At 49.5% G+C, this 14,033-nt stretch overlaps 1 protein-coding gene across 3 annotated transcripts in view; it reads left to right on the forward strand.

Annotated features, from left to right (window-relative positions):
* The first annotated feature begins 426 nt into the window (after positions 1-426).
* The window catches only part of RAB11FIP3 (RAB11 family interacting protein 3), a 102,379-nt gene continuing 88,772 nt past the window's right edge, over positions 427-14,033 (forward strand). The window contains exon 1 of one of the 3 annotated variants that reach the window (XM_024349623.2): positions 427-1,227. In XM_024349623.2, the coding sequence (XP_024205391.1) occupies positions 514-1,227 (714 nt within the window). In that variant the 5' untranslated portion in view covers positions 427-513. The remainder of the gene's footprint in view (positions 1,228-14,033) is intronic. The other 2 variants (XM_024349622.3, XM_024349621.2) reach the window with 2 other exon arrangements.

Raw genomic sequence — 14,033 nt, forward strand, 5'->3', positions numbered from 1 at the left:
AACACCCCTTCGCGGCCGCTGCACTGCCGCGACACACCCGGCGCCTGCCTCTACAGCAAGCCGGCGAGGGGCTGGGACCCTGCCGGGACGTGCTGACGTCAGGCCCGACGGGGGGCGGGGCCTGGGCGGCGGCGGCGTTAGTTCTCCGGGTACCTCAGGCGCCTCAGCCTCCTTAGTCTCCTCATCCTGCTTCACAGGCTCCGCGGCCTCCGGCCTCCTCGGCCCCCGTCCCCCGGTCTCCTCGGCCCCCGTCCCCCGCCATCCGCCGCCCGGATCCTCGCCGCCCTCCCTAGGCCGCCCCGCCGCCATGGGCCTGCGCCGCCGGGCCGAGGGCAGCTGAGGCGCGGTGCGAAGATGGGCGAGGACAGAGCAGGGCCCGAGCGCCAGCCCCAGCAGCCCGGGCGCCCCGCGCGCGCCCGCCCGCGCCGCCGAGGGGATGCCCGCGCCCGCCGCCGCGCCCTGAGCGCCTTTGTCTGCCGCCCGCGCCCTCCGCACCACTAGCCTCTCGGGAGCATGGCGTCGGCCCCGCCGGCCTCGCCCCCGGGCTCGGAGCCGCCGGGGCCCGACCCGGAGCCGGGCGGGCCGGACGGGCCGGGGGCGGCGCAACTGGCTCCGGGCCCTGCGGAGCTACGCCTCGGAGCGCCCGTCGGCGGCCCCGACCCGGAGTCCCCGGGCCTGGATGAGCCTGCGCCCGGAGCCGCTGCAGATGGCGGGGCGCGTTGGAGCGCCGGGCCGGCCCCGGGGCTGGAGGGAGGCCCGCGAGACCCCGGGCCGTCCGCCTCGCCGCCGCGCTCCGGCCCGCGGGGGCAGCTTGCGAGCCCCGACGCCCCGGGCCCAGGGCCGCGCTCCGAAGCGCCGCTTCCAGAACTCGACCCGTTGTTCTCCTGGACTGAGGAGCCCGAGGAGTGTGGCCCCGCGAGCTGCCCGGAGAGCGCGCCTTTCCGCTTGCAGGGGTCCAGCAGCAGCCACCGAGCGCGGGGCGAGGTCGACCTCTTCTCTCCCTTCCCCGCGCCCACGGCGGGCGAGCTGGCGCTGGAGGAAGGTCCCGGGTCCCCGCCGCAGCCCTCGGACCTCAGCCAGACCCACCCCCTTCCGAGCGAGCCCGTGGGGAGTCAGGAGGACGGCCCCCGCCTCCGAGCCGTGTTCGATGCCCTGGACGGGGATGGGGACGGTTTCGTCCGCATCGAGGACTTCATCCAGTTTGCTACGGTCTACGGGGCAGAGCAGGTACGGAGCGGCCCGGGCCGGGGCGTGGGAACTGGGCAGGTGCGCGGCTGGCTGGCGGGGTTGATGTGGGACCGGTCGGCGCGGCCCCTGGAGTCGGGAAAGGCACTGTCAAGACCTGAGGGTCCTGCTTTTTCTGCTTATTCACCACTTCGGCCTTGGATTTCTGGTTGAATTTCGCTGGAGTCCCTCTTCCCTTCTTAAAAGGAGGTTCTATTCTGGGGAGTCAGTTTCTTCCCCTCCCCCCAGCGCCTCGTCAGCTGGATCTTACCGAGGTCAGCTCCTCGCCTGGGGACACCCCCCCAGGGGGCCTGATCGCCACCCCCCCAGGGTGCCTGATCGACGTGCCCCTGAATGAAGAAGTTCCCCGCGATTCCCCCACCCGAGGGCCCAGATACTGCTCGGCTGAATTCACCCAAGTTCTAGCCGCAGAGGCCAGGCTGCCCAGACGCCTTGAGATCCTACTGATAGACACCTATTTTGAGCACAATTACTTAACTGTGTGTGGTTGACATCTTTTCTACTTAGATTTCATCTTTTATTTGGGAGACAGTCAATGCTTGTAGAGAGTCCTGGAATTAAGAATTTTTACTTTGGTGCCTTTGGGGAGGAAGGCAGGGAGCCTCGGAGCTTGTTGGCAAATGCAGAAGTCTAGCAGAACTCCGTTAGGGCCACGTCCACTCTCGTAGGAGAGGTGAAATGCGTGGACAGGCACTGCGCACAGTACAGTGTGGCAGGGGTCCACGCGGTCCTCAGGGCACCTGCTCCTGGGGGAAAGGTGGGCCCCAAGATGCAGTTGTTCCTGTCTACCTCAGCACTTAATAAAGTTTAAGTGGAGATAACAGCAGGGCCGTGTGTGTTCTGCCAATAACCCGGTGGACATCAAATAATACCAGTGTTCACTTTTAAATATTTTACTTAGCAGGAAATCCCTAAGGTGCATCTGTCAATTTTTTGTATTTTGACTTCTCACACATGCAGACATCTGGTAAGTGGGTGTTCAAGTACATATGCATGTTTAAGCCAAGAGGTCTGTAAGAAAAGAGGTAAAATTGGCACACTGCTATTTAGGGTGTCAGTCATAACATTAAGAACCTTGATGGTCGGGCGCGGTGGCTCATGCCTGTAATCCCAGCACTTTAGGAGGCCGAGGCGGGCGGATCACGAGGTCAGGAGATTGAGACCATCCTGGCTAATATGGTGAAACCCCGTCTCCACTAAAAAATACAAAAAAATTAGTCGGGTGTGGTGGCGGGCACCTGTAGTTCTAGCTACTCGGGAGGCTGAGGCAGGAGAATGGCGTGCACCCGGGAGGCAGAGCTTGCAGTGAGCGGAGATCGCGCCACTGCACTCCAGCCTGGGCGACAGAGCGAGACTTCGTCTCAAAAAAACAAAAAAACAAAAACAAAAAAAACACAGGGTCCTGATAAATCAGGGTTCCTTGCTGAGTTCACACTAAGAAGATGTGCAGACAGGTGCCTGCGGGGCAGCCTGCAATGCTCACAAGCTTAGCTCCGGTTGGGATATTGTCAGGGTAGTTTTCCACCTACACTAATGGGCAGTGAAATATGTGACTGATACTTTCCTGTATGGTCAGCGTGGATGGTGGTTGCTGGTCCAGGTGTTTTGCTGCGTTTCCTTCTTGCCCCTGGGCTGGAGAGCACCTTGAGCTCCCTTGGTTGCTGTTGGCTACTGCGCTGTCTCTTCTCCCAAACATACTCTTGCTTCAGTACAGCAAAGAAGTTAGGAGAGTACCACATTTGCTCCTTGTTACCATAACCCAACTCTTGATAGAGAGCTTCTGTGAGGCTCAGGTATGTTTCCACTGGATCATACCACAGTTCTCTGAGATAGCGGGTAAGCAGGATTCTTCCCCACTTTACAGGTAAGAAACTGGAAACCCAGAAAGGTCAGATAGCTCTCCCAAGGTCTCACAGGGGTAGAACTAGGTCTTTTGGCTCTTAGACCTTAGATGCGTCTTCTTAGATGTGGTGGCTCACAATATCCCTATTGTGATAATATCTTACTGACTTGCATACAATTCTTTTTATTTGAGAAACATCTTTTGTCATAACCTCCCTTAATGATCACAATGGGAAAAACTTTGTGTTGCTATTTGGGGCTGAGCTTTCTTGTCATCACAAAGTAGAAATGAGACAAAAGTCTTCACTCTGAATTCCAAGAGCTCTTGATGGAATTCGAAGGTTGGGGGCAAGGGCTGGATGACTTGGGGTTTGGTGAGGATGGGGAAGTGGAAGGGATCTCCCATGGTATTACTCCTTGTCTGTTCTTCCAGACGGCTTAGGAAGAAGCAATGTTGGGTGTGATCTGAGTGCCTGGACTTGGGCCGGCTTCCTGGGATGGAGGAGAGCTCTTGATTTCTTAAAGCTAAGTTACTGTTTGGCAACAGATAATTTACAGGGTAAAGAAAGGTTGATTTTCATGTTATGTAACCCTGTAGCCATTGCTCAGTTTTAGCAGCCTTGGTTCATCTGTAAACTCACCACTCACTAGCCCCAGATGATTTTTGAAGTGGGTTACTGACATTATATCATTTTTTCCATAAATGCTTCAGTATATATTTCTAAAAAATACCGATTCTTTTAAAGACATTAATGATTTTTTAAAAAACGCTAGGGAACAGTTCAGATAAACTGGATAACAGCAATAAAGATCGTAAGTTTTTGTACTTTCTACCTTGAGATTTCAAAATATTGAGCACACGAGAGACTCTTAGTCCAGTCACATTACTGTCCTTGATGATAACAACTAGATTATCTTAATTTTTTTTTTTTTTTTTTGAGATGGAGTCTCGCCTGCTCTGTTGCCCAGGCTGGAGTGCAATGGCGTGATCTCGGCTCACTGCAACCTCTGCCTCCCGGGTTCAAGCGATTCTCCTGCTTCAGCCTCCCGAGTAGCTGGGATTACAGGTGCCCGTCACCACACCTGGCTATTTTTTGTATTTTTAGTAGAGATGGGGTTTCGCCATGTTGGCCAGGCTGGTCTTGAACTCTTGACCTCAGGTGATCCACCCGCCTCGGCCTCCCAAAGTGCTGGGATTACAGGCATGAGCCACTGTGCCTGGCCAAGTATCTTAATTTTTATCAAATTTTCAGAGGTAGCATATTGAGTATCTTCTATGTAATCTGTTTATGAAGGTAGCATTTTAAATTATTTAAATGGATTATCTGAATTTTTAATAGAAGCAGCTCCTGTTTATAATACAGATGGCTTTTGTGTCCCTGTTTCTTTAGCAATGTCATGGTGTGTTTGGATCTAATTACGTCATCTGGTGATAGATCAGGTGTGGTGTAATATAACACAGTGTTGGGTTAGCAGGAATCAGCAGATGAAAGGAGCAAGTGGAGCTTTCTGGTTATATTTTCTTGAAACAGGAATTTATAGTCAGATGTGTCCAGGAATTAGGTATGAAGTTGGAATAGGTGATTTTTAAGGCTTCAACCATCTCTGGAGATTGACATGACCCCTTCATACTGAGAGGACTGATGCTTTTGTATTTACTACCACCTATCATGAAGCAGAGATTGTAAAATAAATTCTAAGAGTGTTGTGAGAAAGGATTACTTTCATTTTGTTTTGTTTTTAAAGATTATAACTGTAACTTACATGTTATTTTTACAGTTACTTAAGCAGTTGCGTTTTAACAGCTACTGATTCTTTTCAGAGAGTGTCCTTCAGTAACCTTGGTAGGCATTGTCTGTCTTCAGTACTTGCAGAAATAGGCTGCCGAAGGAAGTGTCCATGCTCAGATCTCCCTGCGTTTTTTTATTCCTGCACCGCTAATGGTGGCAGTAGGAAGTTCCTAGGGACATTTGACTGCACCTTTTTGTTGGTTTGTTTTGAGACAGGATCTCACTCTGTCACCCATTCTGAAGTGCAGTGGCAAGATCTCAGCTCACTGCAACCTCCACCTCCTGGGCTCAAGCAGTCCTCTCATCTTAGCCTCCTGAGTAGCTGGGACTATAGGCAGGCATGACCGTGCTCCGCTAATTTAAAAAAATTGGCCGGGCGCAGTGGCTCACGCCTGTAATCCCAGCACTTTGGGAGGCTGAGGCGGGCGGATCACGAGGTCAGGAGATTGAGACCGTCCTGGCTAACACGGTGAAACCCCGTCTCTACTAAAAATACAAACATTCTTAAAAATTATTTTTGTAGAGATGAAGTGTAGTATAGTGATACTGCCCAGGCATATTATTGAACTCCCAGGCTCAAGCGACCGTCCTCGGGCCTCAGCCTCCCAAAGTTCTGGGATTGCAGGCATGAGCCGTAGCGCCCAGCCTGGCATCGCCTTTTATTTGCCCTGTATCATTTCCAGTCTCTTAGCCTTGAATTTGAGTGAAAGTGTGTGTGAATGAGAGTGAGCATGTGTGTGTGTGAGCAGTTACATATGTGAGCTGGTGTGTGTGTGTGTAATTGTGTGTGGTGAGATGTGTGGGAGCACGTGTCTGCAGGATCAGGGATGTGTGTATGTGGGAGTGGGATATTTGTGTGTAAGTGGCATATTATGTATGTGTGTGAGCAGGTGAGTGTATGTATTCTGGGTCTACATGCTGACTGAATTGCTGAAAGGCAAATGAAGCTTGGGTTGTATAAAACAGAAAATGACCAATAATCCCACTATCCTGCGAAAAATAACATTCCCATTATTTTACTACATTTCTTTTCAGACTTTTTTTTTTTTTGAAATAGAGTCTTGCTCTCTTGCCCATGCTGGAGTGCAGTGGCACAATCTCAGTTCACTGCAACCTCCACCACCTGGGTTCAAGCGATTGTCTTGCCTGAGCCTCCTGAGTAGCTTGGACTACAGGCGTGCAACGCCTGGCTAATTTTTATATTTTTAGTAGAGACGGGGTTTCGCCGTGTTGACTAGGCTGGTCTCGAACGCCAGAGCTCAAGTGATCCACCTGCCTCAGCCTCCCAAAGTGTTGGGATTACAGATGTGAGCCACCACACCCGGCCCAGACCGTTTTTAACACAGACATGGACACACAGGTGACTGTCTATAAAAGTACACAGTTGAGATCATATTGGGGTAGAAGCTAAATTTTTTTTTTTTTTGAGATGGAGTCTCGCTCTGTCACCCAGGCTGGAGTGCAGTGGCGTGATCTTGGCTCACTGCAAGCTCCGCCTCCCGGGTTTATGCCATTCTCCTGCCTCAGCCTCCTGAGTAGCTGGGACTACAGGCGCCCGCCACCACGCCCGGCTAATTTTTTTGTATTTTTATTAGAGATGAGGTTTCACCGTGTTAGCCAGGATAGTCTTGATCTCCTGACCGCGTGATCCGCCCGCCTCGGCCTCCCAAAGTGCTGGGATTACAGGCGTGAGCTACGGCGCCCAGTGAAGCTAAATTATTTTTATAGATGTTCATTGTTTTAAAAGAAACTGGCCTGGCGCGGTAACGCACACCTGTCATCCCAGCACTTTGGGAGGCCAAGGCGGGTGGATCATCTGAGATCAGGAGACCAGCCTGGCCAACATGGTGAAACCCCATCTCTACTAAAAATACAAAAATTAGCCGGGTGTGGTGGTGGGCGCCTGTAATCCCAGGTACTTCAGAGGTTGAGGCAGGAGAATCGCTTGAACCCGGGAGGCAGAGGTTGCAGCGAGCTGAGATCTTGCCATTGCACTCCAGCCTGGACGACAAGGGTGAAACTCTGTCTCGAAAAACTAAAAAGAAACTAAAACTAGTAGGTAAAATACTAGTAGATAAAATAAGAAAAATAAGGAGCCCTTGTAATCCCCCCATCCATTAATATCATTAAGAGATAATTAAATATTTAATATGTAAATTAAAATGTATGTAATACATACTTGATTATAGATAAATGTTATAATTTGCATGCATGTTGCTTTGAATCTGCTTTTTGACCTGGTTTTTTTTTTTTTTTTTTGTGACAGGGTCTCGCTCTGTGGCCCAGGCTGGAGTTCAGTGGTACGATCTCGGCTCAGTGCAGTCTCTGCCTCCCGGGTTCAAGCAATTCTCCTGCCTCAGACTCCCTCAGCCACTTAGCTGGGATTACAGGCGCCTGCCACCACTCCGGCTAAATTTTTGTATTTTTAGTAGAGATGGGGTTTTGTCATGTTGGCCAGGCTGGTCTCAAACTCTTGACCTCGTGATCCACCCGCTTTGGCCTCCCAAAGTGCTGGGATTTGTTGGCCAGGCTGGTCTCAAACTCTTGACCTCGTGATCCACCCGCTTTGGCCTCCCAAAGTGCTGGGATTACAGGCATGAGCCATTGCCCCTAGCCTGAGCTGTTTCTTTTTAATTGATAGAAATATTTGTACTTATTCATGGGATGGGTACATGTGGTATTTTGTTACAGGCATACACTGTAATGATCAAGTTGGGGTGTCTGTCACCTCCATATTTATCTTTTTTTTTTTTTTTTTTGAGACATAGTCTCTCTCTCTCGCCCAGGCTGGAGTGCAGTGGCGCGATCTCAGCTCGCTGCAAGCTCTGCCTCCCGGGTTGATGCCATTCTCCTGCCTCAGCCTCCCAAGAAGCTGGGATTACAGGCGCCCGCCACCACGCCCGGCTAATTTTTATATTTATAGTAGAGACGAAGTTTCACCATGTTAGCCAGGATGGTCTCGATCTCCTGACCTCGTGATCTGCCCACCTCGGCCTCCCAAAGTGCTGGGATTACAGGCATGAGCTACTGTGCCCGGCCTATCATTTTTATATATTGGGAAAGTTTTGAGTCCTTTCTTCTAGGTATGTTGAAATATACAGGCATGGCGCGGTGGCTCACGCCTGTAATCCCAGCACTTTGGGAGTCCGAGGCGGGTGAATCACGAGGTCAGGACATCGAGACCATCCTGGCTAACATGGTGAAACCCCGTCTCTACTAAAAATACAAAAAAAATTAGCCGGGCATGGTGGTGGGCGCCTGTAGTCCCAGCTACTCCAGAGGCTGAGGCAGGAGAATGGCGTGAACCCGGGAGGCAGAGCTTGCAGTGAGCCAAGATCGCGCCACTGCACTCCAGCCTAGGTGACTGAGCAAGACTCTGTGTCAAAAAAAAAAAAAAAGAAATATACAATATATTGTTGTTAAATTTAGTCACCCTACTCTGCTACCAAACATTAGAACTTATCCTTTCTCATTGTAATTTTTTTTTTTGAGACGGAGTCTCGCTCTGTCGCCCAGGCTGGAGTGCAGTGGCGCTATCTTGGCTCACTGCAACCTCCGCCTCCCAGGTTCAAGCGATTCTCCTGCCTCAGCCTCCTGATAGCTGGGATTACAGGTACATGCCAGCATGCCCAGCTAATTTTTGTATTTTTACTAGAGACAGGGTTTCACCATGTTGGCCAGGCTGGTCTCGAACTCCTGACCTGGTGATCCGCCCACCTTGGCCTCCCAAAGTACTGGGATTACAGGCGTGAGCCACTGCTCATTGCATATTTCTAACCATTAACCGTGCTCTTTACCCTCCCGATGCTTCCCAGCCTCTGATACCAGTTGTTCTATTCTCTACCTCCATTAGATCCACTTTTCTAGCTCCCACATAAGAGTAAAAACGTGATATTTGTCTTTCTCTGCCTGTCTTACTTGACTTCACATAACGACCTCCATTTCCTTCCACGTTGCTGCAAATGACATGATTTCATTTTTTTACGTGGCCAAATAGTACTCCAGGCCAGATGTGGTGGCTCACGCCTGTAATCTCAGCACTTTGGAAGGCCAAGGCGGGCAGATCACGAGGTCAGGAGATCGAGACCATCCTAGCTAACACGGTGAAACCCTGTCTCTACTAAAAATACAGAAAAAAAAAAAAAAATTAGCTGGGTGTGGTTGCGGGCGCCTGTAGTCCCACCTACTTGGGAGGCTGAGGCAGGAGAATGGTGTGAACCTGGGAGGTGAAGCTTGCAGTGAGCCGAGATCGTGCCACTGCACTCCAGTCTGGGTGACAGAGCGAGACTCTGTCTCAAAAAAAAAAAAAAAAAAGTACTCCATTGTGTATCTATATCACATTTTCTTTATCCATTCAACTGTTGATGGACACTTAGATTGATTCCATATCTTTGCTATTGAGAACAGTGCTGCAGTAAACATGGGGTGCAGGCATCCCTGTGGTATATGGATTTCCTTTCCTTTGGATAAATCTCAGTAGTGGGATTGCTGGATTGTATAGTAGTTGACCTAAATTTTTTGAAATTGAAGGTCTCTGATATCAGCTGTATATTTATTTATTTAAAAATTTCTTTATTTTTTGAGACAGAGTTCACTATTGTTGGCTAGGCTGGAGTGCAATGGCACGATTTTAGGTCACTGCAACCTTCGCCTCCTGGGTTCAAGCAATTCTCCTGCCTCAGCCTCCTTAGTAGCTGGGATTACAAGCATGTGCCACCATGCTCGGCTAATTTTTTGTATTTTTAGTAGAGACGGGGTTTCGCCATGTTAGCCCAGGCTGGTCTCGAGCTCCTGACCTCAAGTGATCTGCCTGCCGCAGCCTCCCAAAGTGCTGGGATTACAGGCGTGAGCCACTGCACCCTGCCAGATGTATACTTTATTTTTTTGATATAGAGTCTCACTCTGTTGCCCAGGCTGGAGTGCAGTGGTGCAATCACTGGTCACTGCAGCCTTGACCTCCCAGGCTCAGGTGGTCCTCCCATCTCAGCCTCCCAGGTAGCTGGGACTACAGGTATGTGTTACCACACCTGGCTAATTTTTCTATTTTTTATAGAGACAGGGTTTTGCCATGTTGATCTGCAACTCCTGGGCTCAAGTGATCTTCCCACCTTGGCCTCCCAAAGTGCTAGGATTACAAGCATGAGCCACTGGCCTGGCAGATGTATACTTTAATGGAAACCTAAGGTTTACTTGTTCCCAGGAAGATTCAGAATTGTTAAGGATGGCCGGACGCAGTGGCTCACACCTGTAATCCCAGCACTTTGGGAGGCCGAGGTGGGCAGATCACTTGATGTCAGGAGTTTAAGACCAGCTGGCCAACATGGTAAAATCTAAAGTCTACTGTCTACTAAAAATACAAGAATTAGACCAGGCGCGGTGGCTCACGCCTGTAATCCCAGCACTTTGGGAGGCCAAGGCAGGTGGATCACGAGGTCAAGAGATCGAGACTAGCCTAACCAACATGGTGAAACCCCGTCTCTACAAAAAATACAAAAAATTAGCTGGGCGTAGTGGCGGGCGCCTATAGTCCCAGCTACTCGGGAGGCTGAGGCAGGAGAATCGCTTGAAGCTCAGAGGTGGAGGTTGCAGTGAGTCGAGATCTTGCCACTGCACTCTAGCCTGGGCGACAGAGCGAGACTCCGTCTCAAAAAAAAAAAAAAAAAAGTTAAGGACTATTCTAGTTCCAGTTTAGGATCTAACATACAGGAAGAGTTTAGTTCTGTGTAGATGGTGCAGACAAGGTTGTTAAGGGCACCAGGCTTATGGATTGCTTCTCTTCCAAGCACTTATTTTGTTTAAATTCTGGAAACATTCAGTGTAAACATTAGTTATATCAGACAAAAGGATTAGGCATCCACTTAAGTCTATTATGTAGCTCATAAAAGTGGTAATTATAAAGGCTCCAAATTTACTTAGATTAGCACTTCTAAGTTATTATGATAGAGTGATGTACTAAATATATACCACACTTACAACCAGGTAGAATTGAAAGAAGTTTTGAAGAAATATTAAAAGTGCTTTTAGTTTTGTGTTGGGAGATATGAGTGTGTAGGAGAGAGCGTATGGTGGGAAGGGTTTTATTTGAGGTATTGGCTATATTTCCTGTTGTGTTACTGATTTTAACTATTTTGAAAAGTAGTGCCTTTGCACATAGCATAGAGTTCAAACAGTACAGAAGGGAATCTAGTAAAAAAAAATCATTACAGTTGGTAGAAATAAAAAAGTTTAAGTAAACCCTAAAGATAAAACATTTACATACTTTGACTTCATTAAGGTTCATATAAAATATACAAAATACATCTAAAGAAACTTGGATTTTCTAGTAAATTAAAGAACTAGATAGAACATTGAATTTGCATCTGCAGATGCTTTATGAAGATGGGCTATTTTTACTGATATTTGGAGAAATGCATATTAGAAAATGCCTGTAATTCCTGCTTCTTGGAGAAGGAAAAAAAGAGATGGGATCATTGGCCAGGCACGGTGACTCACACCTGTAATCCCAGCACTTTGGGAGGCCGACGCCGGCGACTCACAAGGTCAGGAGTTCGAGACCAGCCTGGCTAACATGGTGAAACCCTGTCCCTGCTAAAAGTACAAAAAATTAGCCGGACGTGGTGGCAGGCGCCTGTAATCCCAGCTACTCGGGGGTTGAGGCAGGACAATCGCTTGAATCCGAGAGGCGGAGGTTACAGTGAGCCAAGATCGTGCCACCGCACTCCAGCCCAGGCAAAAGTGCAAGACTGTGTCTCAAAAAAGAAGAAAAGAGATGGGATCTCACTTTGTTGTCTAGGCTGGAGTGCAGTGGTGTGATCATGGTTCACTGCAGCCTTGAAGTCCTGGGGTGGGTTCAAGGGATTCTCCCACCTCAGCCTCCAGGGGCATGCCCCCACACCCAGCCAATGTTTTATTTATTTATTTATTTATTTATTTATTTATTTATTTATTTATTTTTGAGACAGGGTTTGGCCCTGTTGCCCAGGGTGGAGTGCAGTGGCATGATCTGAGCTCGCTGCAAGCTCCACCTCCCAGGTTCAAGAGATCCTCCTGCCTCAGCCTCCTGAGTAGCTGGGACTATAAGTGCCTGCCAGCACACCCAGCTAACTTTTGTGTTTTTTGTAGAGGCGAGGTTTTGCCATGTTGTTAGCCTGCTAAGCTCAAAGGATCTGCCCACCTCGGCGTCCGAAAGTGCTGGGATTACAGATGTGAGCTACCGCGCCCAGCCTTATTTTTATTTTTCGTAGAGACGAGTTCTCACTGTTACCCGGATGAACCCCTGGCCTCAAGCAGTCCTCCTATTTTGGCCTCTCAAAGTGTTGAGATTATGGGCGTAACCACCTTGCTAGGCCAACAAATTCTTAGTGACAGAATTATAGCTAGATAGGAAGAATAAGTCCTAGTGTTGTATATCACTGTAGGATGACTGTAGTTAATAATCTGTTTTTCCTAATAGCTAGAAGGAGGAGTCGGGTGCAGTGGCTCACACTTGTAATCCCAGCACTTTGAGAGGCTGGGGAGGGTGAATCACCTGAGGTCAGGAGTTGGAGACCAGCCTGGACAACATGACACAAAACCCTGTCCCTACTAAAAATACAAAAATTAGCTGGGTGTGGTGGCGGGCACCTATAGTCCCAGCTACTGGGGAGGCTAAGGCAGGAGAATCGTTTGAACCTGGGAGGCGGGGGTTGCAGGGAGGCAAGATCGCACCACTGCACTCCAGCCTGGGTGACAGAGGGAGACTCTGTCTCAGAAAAAAAGGCTAGATGTGGTGGCTCATGCCTGTAATCCTAGCACTTTGGGAGGCCGAGGTGGGCGGATCACCTGAGGTCAGGATTTCTAGACCAGTGTGGCCAACATGGTGAAACCCCATCTCTAATAAAAATACAAAAAATTAGCCAGGTGTGGTGGTGCGTGCCTGTAGTCCCAGCTACTCAGGAGGCTGAGGCAGGAGAATCACTTGAACCGGGGAGGCGGAGGTTGCAGTGAGCTGAGATAGTGCCATTGCGCTCCAGCCTGGACAACAAGGGTGAAACTGCATCTCAAAAAAAAAAAAAGAAAGAAAGTCAGATGGATATTGAATCTCCCAACCCAAAGAAGTGATAAATGTTGAAGATGAGAGATGTGCCAAGTACACTGAACTGATAACTATATGTTATAGACATCAGAACATCACTGTGCAGCCACGAGCGCGCAAGACCGTTATGTCATTTAATCAAATAAAGTGAAAAATTCTTAATGAAAAGAATTATACTAATTGCATTGTAATTATTATTATTTTTTGAGACAGTGTCTCGCTCTGTTGCCCAGGCTGGAGTGCAATGGCACGATCTTGGCTCATTCTTGGCCCATACCCACTGCAACCTCCGCCTCCTGGGTTCAAGTGATTCTCCTGCCTTAGTCTCCTGAGTAGCTGGGATTAAAGGCTCGTGCCAGCACACCTGCTTAATTTTTATATTTTTAGTAGAGATGGGGTTTCACATATTGGCCAGGCTGGCCTTGAACTCCTGACCTTAAGTGATCCACCCACCTTGGCCTCCCAAAGTGCTGGGATTACAGGCATGAGCCACTGCGCCTGGCCTTCCCCCACCTCCTCCTGAGATAGAGTCTTCCTCTGTCACCCAGGCTGGAGTGTAGTGGTGTGACATCCACTTACTGCAACCTCCGCCTCTCAGGTTCAAGCAATTCTCCTGCCTTAGCCTCCTGAGTAGCTGGGATTACAGGCACGTACCACCATGCCCGGCTACTTTTTGTATTCTTAGTAGAGATGGGGTTTCACTATGTTGGCCAGGCTGGTCTTGAACTGTTGACCTAGTGATCTGCCCACCTCGGCCTCCCAGAGTGCTGGGATTATAGGCATGAGCCGCTGCGCCCGGCCTTTTTTTTTTTTGAGACAGAGTCTTGTTCTGTCACCCAGGCTGGAGTGCAGTGGCACTATCTCAGCTCACTGCAACCTCCGCTTCCAGGGTTCAAGTAATTCTCCTGCCTCAGCCTCACAAGTAGCTGGGACTACAGGTGCACGCCACCATGCCTGGCTAATTTTTGTATGTTCATATTGGCCAGGCTGGTCTGGAACTCCTGACCTTGGGATCTGTCTGCCTTGGGCTCCCAAAGTGCTGGGATTATAGGCATGAGCCAATGTGTCTGGCCTTTTAATTT

This window comes from Pan troglodytes, chromosome 18 (genome assembly GCF_028858775.2).
Source record: "Pan troglodytes isolate AG18354 chromosome 18, NHGRI_mPanTro3-v2.0_pri, whole genome shotgun sequence".
In the NCBI taxonomy this organism is placed as follows: domain Eukaryota; kingdom Metazoa; phylum Chordata; class Mammalia; order Primates; family Hominidae; genus Pan; species Pan troglodytes.